This window comes from Microcaecilia unicolor, chromosome 2 (assembly GCF_901765095.1).
Source record: "Microcaecilia unicolor chromosome 2, aMicUni1.1, whole genome shotgun sequence".
Lineage (NCBI taxonomy): Eukaryota > Metazoa > Chordata > Amphibia > Gymnophiona > Siphonopidae > Microcaecilia > Microcaecilia unicolor.
Genome location: NC_044032.1, coordinates 425,800,619 through 425,816,489, shown reverse-complemented (window position 1 = coordinate 425,816,489; position 15,871 = coordinate 425,800,619). Strand labels below are relative to the sequence as shown.

At 46.6% G+C, this 15,871-nt stretch overlaps 1 protein-coding gene across 1 annotated transcript in view; it reads left to right on the top strand.

Annotated features, from left to right (window-relative positions):
* The window catches only part of CENPE (centromere protein E), a 466,760-nt gene that overhangs the window by 160,722 nt on the left and 290,167 nt on the right, over positions 1-15,871 (top strand). The window contains 2 exon segments of the mRNA XM_030192156.1: positions 3,150-3,284; positions 7,644-7,821. Coding sequence (XP_030048016.1) covers positions 3,150-3,284; positions 7,644-7,821 — 313 coding nt within the window.

The window sequence follows — 15,871 nt, the reverse complement described above, 5'->3', positions numbered from 1 at the left end:
AACAGCTCATGTTTATCCAGCAAAATCCCCATCGGGGAGCACACGACTCTCGATTCAAGAAGTGATTCTAAATATTGAACAATAGAATTCCAAAAGTATCTCACCTTATAACACCCCCACAAACAGTGAAAGAAAGACCCCGGGACCCTCCCACATTTCCCACACAAGGGCGTATGTACCCTTCCCATCTTGAAGATCTGAGCCTTTGTGAGGTAAGCCCTGTGCAGGATCCAATATTGACATTCTCGTAGCCCTGCATTACCTGTAAGCATAGGCGTTGTTTGACTGTTTCATTTGGGTGGGGGGGGGGGGGCAAAGGATGGGCGGAGCATATTAGCATATTCATTTGCATATATACATATGCAAATGAATATGCTAATATGGAGGAAGGCATTGAAATTTACAGGCAAAATATCAGATGCACATTTCAAAAAGCTGACATATTTCAATTAATAAATTCTGAATAAAATACTTTTTTCTACCTTTGTTGTCTGATCATTTAGTTTTTATATTCGCTTTGGTCCCAGTGTCTTGTTTTATGCAGTGTCTTCTTTCCAGTAGGCTTCCCTCTGCTCCCCACCCCTCCCAGTCCCATCCATCTCCTGCTCCTTCCCTCTGCTCCCCACCCCTCCCAGTCCCATCCATCTCCTGCTCCTTCCCTCTGCTCCCCTCCTCTCCCAGTCCCATCCATCTCCTGCTCCTTCCCTCTGCTCACCTCCTCTCCCAGTCTAATCCATCTCCTGCTTCTTCCCTCTGCTCACCTCCTCTCCCAGTCTAATCCATCTCCTGCTCCTTCCCTCTGCTCCCCTCCTCTCCCAGTCCCATCCATCTCTTGCTCCTTCCCTCTGCTCCCCACCCCTCCCAGTCCCATCCATCTCTTGCTCCTTCCCTCTGCTCCCCACCCCTCCCAGTCCCATCCATCTCTTGCTCCTTCCCTCTGCTCCCCACCCCTCCCAGTCCCATCCATCTCCTGCTCCTTCCCTCTGCTCCCCACCCCTCCCAGTCCCATCCATCTCCTGCTCCTTCCCTCTGCTCCCCTCCTCTCCCAGTCCCATCCATCTCCTGCTCCTTCCCTCTGCTCCCCTCCTCTCCCAGTCCCATCCATCTCTTGCTCCTTCCCTCTGCTCCCCACCCCTCCCAGTCCCATCCATCTCTTGCTCCTTCCCTCTGCTCCCCACCCCTCCCAGTTCCATCCATCTTCCTTCTGCTGCCCCCCCCCCCTCCCCCCCGCGAGGTCCAAGATCATGACTCCATTTACCCCCTATCTTCCTCCCTCCCTCCGGCGTAGGCAACAGTCTTTTTCAGCTTTTCTGTGTTCCTGGCAGCGGTAGCGACGTACACGCTGCCTTCAGTCTGCCCCGGAAGCCTTCTTTTCAAGTTCCTGTTCCCACCTATGCGGGAACAAGAACTTGAAGAGAAGGCTCCGGGGCAGAGCCGAAGGCAGCGTGTACATCGCTACCGCTGCCAGGAACACAGAAAAACTGAAGAAGCATGCTTGCTGCCTGCGCCGGAGGGAGGGAGGAAGAGAGGGGGGTAGACGGACACGCTGCTCTCCATCCGCTTGGCTTCCCTGCCCTCTCTGTCTGCGTCCCGCCCGAAAGGAAATGACGTCAGAGGAAGGCGGGACGCAGACAGAGAGGGCAGGGAAGCCAAGCGGACGGAGAGGAGCGCGTGCCTGCTTTTTGTTTTTTAATTAGTGGCGCGGCGGCGCCAGTCTCACGTCGTCGTCGTTTGGGGGGGGGCATTGCCCCCCCTGGCCCCCCCCCCCCCCCCCCCCCCAGTCTACGCCCATCCATCCATCCTGTAAGGCTAGGTATTCTAGATGTCAGGACATCAAAATCTAAGGAAAGATGTGGCCTCGAGAGATCTCCTGCCCACCGCTGTTGGATTGGGTATCTGTCTTTATGACCCCAGTACTTCCCCAACGCCTTATGTAAACCTGAAATTGAAAGGCACTCCCCCATCACCGAATGAAAAAACTGTCTCAAGAAATGACAATGCCTCGACCCCACTGCCACCGTATCTAATGAGTCAACATAGTGCTGTAGCTGAGAATAGGCAAAGATACCCCCCATGTCAAAGCCCATACCAAGGGCTCCCAGGTTCAGCATCGAACCATGCAAATTTAAAGCATGCTCTAACCTGATTTTGCCCTGCCGTGCCCATGTCCGAAAAACCTCGTTCTCCAAGCCCAGCTGAAACGATAAATTCCCCCGGATGGGAGGATATCTGACACCCATCTGCTCAACCCGAACATCCGCATCATATCTCTCCAAAGAATTCGCATAGGGGTCAATAGTATGCTGTTACGCAGCAAAACCGTGAGCAACTTACTAGGCGCTAGTAGCAAAAAGTAGAAGTGACAAGGCGCATAATACTGGCTTTCCAATTGTCTACATGTATAGTCATCTCGTGCCAAAAAACAGTCTCCAAAGTAACGCAAAAGACAGGCCCAATTATAGCGCCGCAAATCTGGTAGACCCAAGCCTCCCTCGCCCCATGACCCCTGCAATATATTTAACGGGAGTTTGGCTTTCTTGCCTCCCCAACAAAAACGTCGAATCACACCTCTAAGCAAATTCAGATCTCCTTTGCCAAGATAAAGTGGCAGCATTTGCATCAGATATACCCATCTGGCAAATTCCACCATTCTAAACAGCTGGATCCTCCCACTAAGTGACAACGGCAGAGACATCCAAGCTCGCAGCCTCTCCACTGACGTTTTCAACAATCTAGAGACATTCAATTGATAGAGCTCAGAGACCCGCATTGATAATTGCAAACCCAAATATCTAAAAGACCCCTGGGCCCAGCGGAGGGGGAACTCCATTCCCTACTCTTGCCATATACTATCCCCTGAGGACAGCACAAGGGATTTAGAATAATTAAGCCGAAACCCCACAAAGTCTCCAAATTTTCCATATATTTTAAACAAGTAAGAACTGCTGAAGACAGAGTTTATACAAATAAAATTAGGAGCAGTAAAGCTTAATGCTTTGTGAGATAAATGTGTATGTATATGGGTGTGCTTGTATTTTTGTACTTTTATTGTAGTCTTGTAAGTCACTTTGGGTTGGGTTATGTCCAAGGAAAGCAGCATGGAAATATGCCATTCCATATGATACCATACCATGTGTATTTTCTTGCAGGGCAACACTGAAAACTTGTGTGAAGAACTTTATCAAATGAAGCAGTCATTTTCTGATGCTGAAGCTGTGACTCGAGATGCTCAAAAAGACATTTCCTTACTTAGGAGTGAAAATAGAGTACTGAAAGAAAATATGGTAAGTATTGAAACTTGCTTGAATTTGGGAATATTTGGTTTGGGGAGCCATGCAGTGATTACAAGGAAGCAACATGGTTATTTTTACTTTTTACATTCTAGAATAACTATTTTTTCCTTTTTTGGCCGGGTACTTGTTTTTTATGAGATGTGTTCTCCTCAGTCTACTACTGATACAAGCAAGATATGAATACTGATATACCTTAAAGTTAGGAATTTTCAAACCTGTTAGTGTGGTTACAATGAAAGGTGTAGTATACTGTCAATTAACATTTGACAGCAGTTGATGAACTATCTGTATCCTTGTTTCTGCTGATCTGATAGCAGCTTGTTTTCTTGTTTAGTCATTGTCATATTTGGTAACTGTTTTTACATTGTTTCATATTTTTATCTTTAACATTGCTGTTAGATGAAGTCAGATTGCCAAATATTGGTTCTGTTTTTAATATAGCTATTCCCAAACTTTATGGAACTGCAAGTGAGCAACTGAAAGAATTAAAATATATCTCAATGAGCTTCTGATTAAAAAAAAAAAAAAAAAGTGAAAAGGAAGTTTGGAACTACCCAAAACACACAACATTTGAAATGATCTAACTCTGAATTAAGTAACTTGGAATGTTGGTCTCCTTATCTATTATCAGACTGTCCCTTCTATTCTTGTGAATTCTGTTTGTCTCCTATTAGATTTATTACACTTCTGTAAGCACACTCGATGTACAATTAAACTCTGGAGTTTGTTTCAGAGAACGTGATAACGTTTTTGTAGCATTAGCTCCACCATTCTACACAAATGGGTATTGTTCCTTCCTACCAGCAGGTGGTGGTGGAGAAAACTGAATTCTACCAGTGACGTTACAGGTGCTGTCTGGAACAATCCAATATTTTTCTCTACCTTCAGCAGGTGGTAGAGGTGGTAGATTGTGCTGACAGTGGTCCTGTCACTGGCCTAGCTTCCTGTTCTGCTGACCGTGGCTGCACAGAATGGTCACGCCTAACAGCCACTGCCAGATCAGTCTCGGGACTGTACCTGGTTGAGCTCAGGGCTTGGCTCTGCAGCTCTCGGTTACATTTCTTAGTGCCACTGTTTGAGGCTTTGGCTCGGTCCTGCAGGGGCCTTGCCTGAGGGATACCGGTCCAATCCCCCCCCCCCCCCCCCCCCTTGCCCATTCACCCTGTTTGACCCCACAGGCTCGCTTTGCATCTCCAAGGCTTTCCAAAAGTGCTTACTTCAGCCGCACATATATTTAAAAAAAATAATAATAATAACTGATTCAATTGGCCAGACTAGCTTTATGCTCTTTGGGGTTGATGATCAAAAGCAAACTCGGCCGCTAGATGCCAATAGCGCTGTACTAGCACCTTTGTTTGCTCCCTCCCTATGATCAGAGCTGACGAGTGAGTGTAATAACTCACTTGCTGGTTCTTGAACATTAATTGTATTCAAATGCATGTAAACAAGGGTCTCCTGTATTCTTCGCTCATGATCAATGGGCAGTGTGTCAGGCAAGGGACTGCAAACCATATAGGATTTGTCAGCGAGGGAGGAATGAGGGAGACCCACTGAAGAGGTTTGACTAAATCCCAGACCTGTCAAACTTAAGCCCCCTCCCCCAAACACAAGAACTTCTATAGAAGGGTTAAGTCCCACCCAGCACGTCCCAGGATGCACCAGGCAGGGCAGAACACCGCCATTTTGGGAAGGTGCCCAAAGAGGAGAGAAGGGAGTGCTAATCTCTCTCTCTCTCTCTCTCTCTCTCTCTCTCTCTCTCTCTCTTCTGCTTACTACTACTACTACAGAGAGGCGGGCCGCCGGGAGGGGAAGTAAGGGCGGACTAGATAGCGGTCCCACTGGACCACCAGGGCATTTTTGTTTGATTTGGGGGTGGGTGGGGGAAGCTAGCTGTCCCACTGGACCACCAGGGTTTTTGTGCTTTGGAGGTGGGGGGCCTGGTACCTCCAGGTCTTTTATGTTTGGGGGGGGGGGGGCTTAGGTTTGACAGGTCCAGAAGAAAATTCCGGACCTGTCAAACAATTTCTGTGGGAGGATTGTGCCTTGGGTGCATGCCCAGGCACAATCCTCCCGCAGACGTACCCCTATGATCAGCGCTAATAATGCGCATAAATTTGCACCCTATTAACTTTGATAATAGGTGTGTTATAGCCTCGTGATGTTCTGGTGCTATTTTTAGAGCGCTGTTTAGAACAGCACTGGGTTTCTGATCATCGGCCCATTTGTGAGATGCTAATGCTATTGTAAACAACTAAGTAGGGAATTTTCCTCTAGGCGCACCCAGAGATATCTGGGGAAGGTAGAGACGCTGAAGCTCCAAGCAGAGGCAGACCTATGCCCATTTGCTGCATGGTAGGGCTTGCTGGCTGATACATGTGCAGTCTACAGAGTCAACAGCTGAGCAGTGATAATGGATTATTTTTATAGTGTGTAACGTGGCTCATTCTGGTTCTTTTCTCTCGGTGAGCCTTTTACATGTGCCGTTCCCTCTCCCCTTTAGCTCAAATAGATACATTCCTCTCTGTTCTGACAAGGAAAATTGGCAGATTCCTTACTTCTCTCTCAATCCACTCAGACAGGGAGAATAAATCCCTGGTAATACGCTGGACTTTTTCATTCCTGTCCACTCCAGGTCCGTCTGCAGGGGGGGTCCCAGTTAGGCTTCTGGGAGTCCCTAAGGGCTCTGGTGTCATTTTGGCTTCAGAGCTTGGCCCAGATGGTTAAACAGGCCCTGCACAGGTCCCCTCTTAGGACCTCACCCTCACTCTTAGTGGGAGACCCCAAGGAGATTGGTGACAGCCTCGTTCTGGGGTCAAAGCATCGCAGACAAGATCTGGTCGTTCCAGAGGGTCTGGATTCTTCAGAGGGAGTGGAGGAGGACTCATTCTTTCAGGCTCCCAGTCTCCCGTGGACTCTGGTTCCGAGGACTGACTTTTAGGTGGCTGTGGAAGAGTAGTCTCCGTTCCATATTAATCAGGAGGTCTGCATGCCCTCCTTTTTTTTTGATGGAAGGTTTAGCTCCTATGGATCAGAAGTTCACAAGCTAGATATCGGAATTACGCTGCCCTGGTACCTGAGGGAGATGAATTAATTTAGTCTATCTACCTGTTTATGCTTTCCATGGTCCTTGGAAGGACCAGGCGGTTTCTAGGCCTCCATTGCGAGGTGGATCAAGGTGGTTATTGAGTTCGCCTGCAGTGGCAAGGATTGTCTAGTGCCTCAAAGGCTGAAGGGCCACTCTACTAGGGCGGAGGCCTGGGCTCTGTCCCTGAGGACATTTGCAGTGTGGCGACTTGGTCATCGCTTCATTCCTTTGCTAAGTACTACAGGTTGAATGTGTTGGTTAGTGTCCACTCATTGGTAGAGCTGTCTTTCGGGGGCCTTATCTTCCTCTGGCCAATAGACTGCTTTGGCTCATCCCATTTGTGCAGAACAGTGGAGCTGATGCTAAGAAAGGAGAAATTCTTACTGGATAATTTTTAGTCAGCAACAGCCCCTGGAAGACTTCAGCCCCGGTTGTAGAGTGTGGTCTGTGCTTCCTTGTCAGTGCTTTAAAATAAAAAAAACCCAGACATTCATTTTGTAATTGGTAGCCATATGGTATTCTCATGATATGGCTATATCCTGGTATATGCAGGGTAGTGAATGCCACTCTGTGGTGGTTTGCTCACTTGGTTATCATTGCAACTGCAATGGTTGATGGGCATGAGTGCGTTACAAAGGGATCGTCTGCTACTTGGGCAGATGCATACTGGATTGTTCCAGGTAGTGCCTCAGCTTATATCTATGATGTCACTGGCAGAATTCAGTTTTCTCTACCTTCTCTTGCTGGTAGGAAATAATACCACCTGTTTGTGCAGAACAGTGTCTGACTAAAGAAAAGAAAATTAGCTGGCAAGACAGTTTCTCCTTGGACAAGTTCCTAAAAGAAAAGTCCATAAGCCAATATTAAGATAGACTTGGGAAAATGCACTGCTTATTCCTGGAATAAGTAGCATAAAATCTGTTTACTCTTTTGGCATCTTGTGACCTGGATTTGGAAACAGGATACTGGACTAGATGGACCTTGTCTGTCTCCATAGGGCAGTGCTTGTTTTTATGACTGTACAGCTTTAAGAACGACCACTACTGTAACGCAGCCTATAATTTTGTATATTCCTCAGCATCTCTCAATACCTATTGAAAAATATTACATTAGTCCAATTAAATGGTATCATACAATTTGTTATCCCATTTGCTTAGGCAGACAACAATTCTACTCAACTGCTGCTTGTATATTTGAGTTATTTCAGATAGGCATGATATTCTAAATGTACAGTAGACAAATAATTTTCTTTGCTTAACACTTAGGATCAGTTGTCAACTAGTTACATGCAAATGGAAAAAGATGTTCAGAAGTATCAAAGTCAACTTGAAGCAGAAAAGGCTCGTTTTAAACAAATGCAATCTGATATGCAGAAGGAGTTGCAGTATGCTTTTAATGAGAATACAAAGCTGACCTTGCTTATGGATGGCAAAGTTCCAAAAGGTACTTAGTAAATTTATGATTGTAGTGCTACTGGATGTACACAGTGCTGTACAATGGTGATAAGTATAGTTCTGTATAAGGTGTTGTCAGGAAACGCCTAGTCACCTGCCTGGGGCTAACCCTGCGGCCACCTGGAGTGTCTGTCTCAGCACAGTTCAGGTCCGCTTGCACCTGCTGCTTCTGCTGTACACTATCACCCTCCTCCCACCTACTGGGTCACAACCGCCTCTGGGTGAGTCCTCCCACTTTCAGATTATCCCCAGTGATTTCTAGGTTACTGGAGGCCACATTCCCAGGGTTCCCACAGTTCCCAGAAAGCACCCACAGACCCAAACCATAAACCAGGATTCTTAGTCCAGACAAGCAGAGCGAACAAACAATTACATTTATTTTCATAAAATATTGAACAGTGAACTATACAACAGATAGTGAAAGCAGCACACACAACAGGTAACTGAAATAGGATTAATTATAAACTATCTAAACATTTTATCACTTCCTGAATAGTGCCTGGAAAATACAGGAAATATAGCTGCTCACCCAATACAGAATATAACTGATCACAGGATCTCAGCAGAGGGGTCTTTCTCCCTCTACTTCCAAACTGAGACTGACTAATTACCTCACAGTTAGGCGGGAAAACGAAAAAAAAAAGTCACTTCTGGTACTGCTTTATAGAAAACAATCACCATCTGCTGGCCAACCAGGAGAAACACATCATCTGCAAAACAATACAGTTCATAGGCACAGAATCCTACTGTTTCACCTCAGGTGCCCCTACCCCAAATAGCTTACAATTTAAGTGGGTACATGAGACAGTAGAAAGTGACACTGACTTACCCTAGTTTTCAGCTCATTGCTCTAATCATTAGGCCACATCCCATCAACAGGAGTAGCTTACTGGTTAGAAAAAGCAGATTGTGAACCATGGAGACCTCTTCCCTCACCTCGATCCAGGTCCAGATCGTTGAAGTTTTTGATGTCTGTATTGTGATGAGGAAGTGTGCTGCGTAATTTTATTATTTTTTCGTTAAAGTAGTTAGCAAGTTTGTCTGCAGGTGGGGATGTCTGTGTTGGTTGTGGTGATAGGGGTGGTGTCTAGTAACTTACTTACGAGTTGAAATAGTTTCTTCATATCTTTGTAATGTGGTCCTATTTTAGTTTTGTAATAGGACCTTTTGGTTTGTCTTATTACATATTTGTATTTTCTGTGTCCTTGTTTCCATGCATTGAGTGTATGTTCATCTTTTCTTTTTTTCCATGCTCGTTCAAGTTTCCTGGGTTTTTTTTTTTTTAATTCGTCAGTGAACCATGGTATCGAGTTTTGTCTTCTTGATATTCTTGTCTTTAAGGGCGCTATTTCGTTTAGTACGCTTCTGCATCTGTCCTCCCAATGGTTGAGATAGTGTATGGAGTCCGTACGTGTTTTCCATTCGTTGTCATATATCAGTTGCCAGAATACTTGTTTGCCGTCTCGTGGTGTAAGTTGTGTGTGCAGAATGATTTTCTTAGGTGGTACCATCCTTAATTTTTCCTTCTTACATCAAGAAAATAAAACTGTTCACTGTAGACTGATCAGATATACAAAGGAGCTCTAGTAGTGTGCTTGCAGCTGTATATATATATTCTTGATTCCAGGTTAAATGTATTGGTTATGAGAAAAATTGGCTGCTGTTTGGCCTCGTATATCTTGAGAAAAGCTCTGCATGTTGTTAAATGTGTTTAGAGCAGGTCTCCAACATTTTTCATGTAAAGGGCCGCAAAGTGGACATAGGAAAGCTCCGGGGGCCACCAAAAGATTTTAGGCTTACATATTTAAATACTAATTTAGATTCTGCAAGGAGATATTAAAGTTACAGACTAATGTTACTAACTGGTAATAGAAAATAGAAATGTTTCTTATTTATGACAGGGTACAAACAAGGGAAGCATAAATATTCTTTAGCTGGCTCCCTGTAACTCTTGGAGAGAACAATTGTATTGAGGATCTGAGGCAGCTTTAAAAATAAGCCTGAGTGGAGTGGTCTAAAATGCATCCTGAATGTCAAATAGCAGTGGGGGTCCACTTCTGGAATCACACTATTCAGAAATGATATCTCAAAGGCCAGCAGAGAGAGTGCACAGCACTAAAACTGGTATGAATACTCTCCTGCCTTTGGAATCACCCTCTGTCACCTGCCTGTTACTTACATTGTCAGTGTACAGTGTTTGGAAGAAAAATTGTGTTGAGAACATGAGGTAGCTTTAAATATAAATCTGAATGTAGTGATGTGCAGTCTAAAATGAATAATTCTAGTTGAGACAGACTCTCCATCCCCACTACCAAACATTTACCCGTTTTCCCCATCCTCTCTCAACTTTCTCCAGCACCTCCCTCCTACATATGATCTCCCTTCCCCCCCCCCCCCCCCCCCCCCCAAAGTTAATTGAGTTTTAATACTCACTACTCAGGTCAGCCCAAGGGCTCAGCCTCAGCACAGATGTACTCTGCCAGGTTCCCCCAACAACAGCAGCAGTATCAGAAGGCAGCTTCGGAAAAGGTCCTGTGAAGTTCTGGGTAGCGAGATCCTCATTAACGCGCATGCATGTAAATGTCACCACACAAGACACGTAGATACCCAGTGAAACTTTGCAGGGCCTTTTCTTTGCCTGCCTACTGACTTTGCTGCATCCTTCTGGTGAGCAAATTAAATGTTTCCAATTTTTTTAGGTATTATAGGGCCACAAAAATTGACTACTGGGGCCACATGTTGGAAGGCCACTGGTTTAGAGCTTTATATCCATAAAAGGGTCTAGATTCACTACTTAAATTCATACAAAAGTACTCATTTTGAGTACCATGGCCTTTTGGACTGCTGTTGACAAATTTGAGTTAAAATTTACTTTCACTAATGAGTTGATATACTTCTCATTATAGACTGTCGCTACCAAGGACACCTGAGAAATCCTTGAAAGATTAACATTCAGGTTTTGAGAGGTTGAGCTGGAAATTCTGTCAAATCCTCATGAAAACTTGTTGCTGGAATTTAGGCTTTGCTGAATACAGCTCAAAGGAAAGCATGAGCATAGGATATGTCTTTTCAAAGAAACAAAATAATGGTCAAGACTGTGCGCTAAATTCATATTTAGGGCATTATTTGCAAACAGTTTATTGTGCTTAGGTTGTACATGTTCAGATGAGCTCAGCTGTCGGTGATCTAAGACTTCTTTCAAATTCCTTCAGTACTCTGTCATAGTTTTCTAGAGATGAATACTCACTTAATTTAAAACACTTCAGACGTGAGTGGTCGAAGTTGTTTATGTTGAATTTATTTAGACCAGGGGTTTTCAACCCAGTCCTCTGGGCATACTCAGCCAGTCAGGATCTTTGAAATAATCCCCCTTATCCTGGTAATAAATAGAAATCAAAACATAGAAAATAATATGATCCCTTTTCTATTGGACTAACATATTTTTTGATGAGCTTTCAAAGGTAACACTTTTTCAGATCGGAAATAAGTAAATGTTGACATATCAGAATATATAAGTGAAACAAAAGCATTCCAATAACAGTCTTACAGGAAGCGGGAGGGATGGGTTAGGTGAGAAACAGGGAGAGCTAGGTGGATGGCTGATAAGATTGACAAAGCAGTATAAGTTTTTTTCCCTTGTCATCAGCAGCAGATGTATCCATTAACTGATGGGTTATGTCCGCCTACCAGCAGGTGGAGATAGAACACTGAAAAACTATAGTGCTCTAAGGACGGCTAGCCCCAACTGCTTTCAGTATTGCTCTATCTCCTAGCAGGTGTGGACATAGCTTGATCAGCTCCTGGAAAAATACTGCCTGGGGTGGCTCCTGTGCTTTTGCCAGTTGTAGCAGGTGTGTTGTGGCTGGTGGTGCCCACTTTGAAGGCATATAGGTTTGCCCTTTCCCTGCCTTACCCGGCCCTCCGCCTCCCGGAATACCTCTGTTGCTGCCTGCCTCCAACTTTCCTAACAGCGTAAAAAAAAAAAATGCATTGGATCTGCGTGGCTATTCCGAGGCTATTTTCCACGTGCAGCTTGACCGGAGCTCGTTTGACTTGGTCTTTTGAGGTGAGAGTGGTGCCCAGCTCCTCCGGGGAGGTCCCGCGGATGCCGTTCCGATCGGGGTAAGTTTTGGCGCGAAGCCGCCATTTTACTTATATTATTCCGTCCGTCCAGCCGGATGATGGCTGCTGAAGCAGTAAAACGCTGCTCCCATTGTGGTAAACGCAGATCAGCAGCAGGGCTCTGTAAGACGTGCTCTTTAGATGCTAGAGCTGGTATGAGCATGGCGAGCGATGATTCTTCCCGCTCAATGGAGCTGGCAGCGGGCACCATTTTGGAAGCGCTGCACGCCTCAACCCTCGCTGTTGCAGAGGAGTCTGAGTGCAAGGGAACGCCTCGGTTAGAGGCTACCAGAGGAGTTCCCATTTCTCCTGAGTCGGAGACAGAGGGTCAGGGTGAGTGTTTCTCCCCGGAGTTTGTGCTTTTAATGCATAAAGCTTTCATGCTGAAAAGAGCTCTGCCGCACGTGTCTGACACTGCGATGCTACCTGGTGTCCCCACGGGTGTTGATGGCCCAGGGCTGGCTGATTCCCCCGAGCGTTGGAAGGACGCAAAACATAGACGGGTAAATTCCCCGTCGGAGAGTGGCGCACTTCCCTCCCCCCGTGGTCAGGCGGTGTGGATTCTGAGAGTTCTGGCAGGGCCTCATGGTCTGAAGAGCCAGGGGAAAGTGCCGGTTTGCCACTGGATCTGGATAATCCCAATGCGATGAGGATTTTCCACCGCGATGAGCTGCCAGCGCTCATTTTGGACGCCTTGCAAGCCCTCTCGATTGATGATCCTGCCAAGGGCGAGGTCTCCTGTGGTAATCCGAGGATGGCGAGTACTAAAAAGCCTGCTCGAGCCTTTCCTGTGCATGACTCCATCCAAGAGCTTATTGCAGCTCAATGGTCTGAACCCGAAGGGCCTTTGAAAGTGGCCATGGCTATGGGTCAGCTTTACCCTCTGAGTGAGGAGCACTTGGCCCCTTTGGGGATGCCTAAAGTGGACGCACTGGTCACGGCGGTGACTAAAAAGACCACCCTCCCTAAAGAGGGAGGAGTTGCCCTGAAAGACATTCAGGACCGGCGGCTTGAATCCGCGTTGAAACGGTCATTTGAAATCTCGGGCCTCGCCTTAAGAGCGTCCATATGCAGTTCTTATGCTGCCCGGGCATGCCTTTCTTGGTTACAACAGGCAGTGGAACAGCCCGCGGATGGTGCGGAGTCCCTCACTGAGGTTGCATCGCGGATGGAGTCAGCCCTGTCATTTTTAGCTGATGCCTTCTATGATCTGGTCAGAGCTTCGGCTAAACAGATGTCTGTGGCGGTTGTGTCCCGCCGCCTTCTATGGCTACGGCATTGGGCAGCTGACATGACCTCTATGCACAGGCTGGTGAAGCTTCCCTTTAGGGGCCACCTGTTATTCGGAGAGGAGTTGGAGAAGATTGTGAAAGACCTGGGGGATCCTAAACCCCAGCGTTTACCCGAGGATAGGCCAAGGCCTTCTTCCAAGGTTTCTGTGTGGCCCTCCTCTTCAAGACCTCGCTTCCGTGAAGGTCGCAGGTATTGCCCGGGGCGCTCTGCTGGGGTTTCTCAACGTGCCCATTTTCAGCAGAGGAACTCCTTTCGCTCGGACAAGCATTCCGCAGCGGCCGGTTCTAGTCCTGGAGTTCAGGGGCGGCCCCCTCAATGGCAGGGCGCCGGTCCATTCCTTGATTCCTGCAGTAGGAGGATGTCTTTCCCTCTTTCTCGAGGAATGGACCCAGATTACCTCCAATCAGTGGGTCTTGGACCTGATCAGAGAAGGTTACCAATTGGAATTCAGCGCCCCGGTGAGAGATGTTTGTGGAGTCCCAATGCGGTACTGCTGTCCAACGGGCGGCGGTAGAGGAGACCTTACAAGTCTTGTTGCACCTTGGAGTGGTGATCCCTGTGCCTCCCGCCGAACGCAGATGCGGTCGCTACTCCATTTACTTTGTGGTGCCTCGAAAAGGCAGGTCCTTCCATCCAATACTCGATTTAAGGTCAGTCAACTAGGCTCTACGAGTGCGACATTTTCGCATGGAAACTCTGCGCTCTGTCATTGCGGTGGTACAGCCAGGAGAATTTCTCACATCTCTGGACCTAAAAGAAGCTTACTTGCACATTCCTATTTGGCCCCCTCATCACCGGTTTCTCCAGTTTGCGGTGTTGGGAAACCATTTCCAGTTTCTGGCCTTGCCTTTTGGCCTCGCCACAGCTCCCCGCACCTTTTCCAAGGTTATGGTGGTAGTAGCATCTTTTCTCAGGTGACAGGGTATCCGGGTTCACCCGTACTTCGACGACTGGCTCATCAGAGCGGATTCGGCAGACGAAAGTTGTCTGGCCACATCCAGAGTGGTCTCTGTACTGCAATCTCTGGGCTGGGTCGTCAATATACCAAAAAGTCACCTGACCCCCTCTCAATCTCTCAAATATTTGGGGGTCCGGTTTGACACGGCCACGGGATTTGTCTTTCTACCTGACCAAAGGCGGTGCAAGCTTCAGAATCAGGTCCGTCTGCTCCTGAGGATGCCTCACCCGCGAGCTTAGGACTTTGTCCAGCTGCTGGGGTCGATGACGGCCACTATGGAGGTAGTGCCATGGGCAAGAGCGCACTTGAGACCTCTGCAGATTGCCTTGCTTCAGCGATGGTCTCCAATGTCCCAGGATTATCAACACAGACTCGCGTGGCTCCCTGCGGCCCGACTCAGCATGGAGTGGTGGCTCTCTGACAGCATGCGGCGAGGAATGCCGTTGGTGCTTCCCTCTTGGTGCCTGGTGATAACCGATGCCAGCCTGGTCGGCTGGGAAGCACATTGCCAGGGAAGCTATGCCCAGGGTCTGTGGACACCCGAGGAAACGGGGTGGTCCCATCAATCGCTTGGAACTGAGAGCGATATTCCAGGCTTTTCTGGCCTTTCACAAGACTCTGGAGGGGCTGACTGTCAGAGTTCTGTCGGACAACACGACTGCTGTGGCCTACATAAATCGTCAGGGTGGCACTCAGTGCAGAGCACTAGCCGCGAAGGCCGCTCAGATTTGCCACTGGGCCGAGCTACATCTGCAGCTTCTGTCAGCAGCAGTTGTTTCCTGCAGACATGTTCCCTCATTTGGAAAAGTTGGAAAACAGTCTTCAGGATTTCTGTTCTGTTACAGGAGGTTGAGATCGTCCCTCATTTGTGTGATTATTGTTCCTGTTCTGGGGCATTCATTCGCTGTGAGGAAAGTTCATGTTGTTCTAGTTTGAGGATACACTCTGCTTTGGAAGTTTCGAATACTGAAGGCAGTTGGTGTTAGCCGTCCTTAGAGCACTATGGTTTTTCAGTGTTCTCTATCTCCACCTGCTGGTAGGCGGACATAACCCATCAGTTAATGGATTCATCTGCTGTGACTAAAGGAAAGAAAATTACCAAGGTAAGAACCTAATTTTCCCATGGTTTATAGTGGGATAGAAAGCCTAGATCTTTAAGTCCTGTCTGGTGGGTGTCAAAATATTTAATCATTTTGACTTCAAAGGACTTATGTTCTTGGATTGTCTTAAAATTTCCTTTTAGTATTCTTCAAAGACTAGATAGGGAATTTCAAACTTGATCAAAAATACATCAATACCCCTAGAAAGTTTGAATATGAATTTGTATCTCACCCTTCTGTAACCTTCACATTTCAACTAGGAAATCACTTAAGAATTAAACAAGTGGGACCTCAAAGCTCCCGATAGGGAAAATACATGCAGTATTAGGAATCCACTATCCAAAATGGGAATGAGATAATATCATAGGTCCCCAAAGAGAAAAAAGGAAAAAAAAGAATCATCTGCAAAAATTCCTAATCATGGAGAAAATCAGATTTAAAAAAATCTTTTTTTCCCCAAAATAGGACAGGTGAGTGACCATACAAAACAAAATGCAAAAAGTGGACAAAATCCAAAAGTTCAAAATCTTAATCCTAAAACAGTAAAACCCACCAAAAAGTGGTGC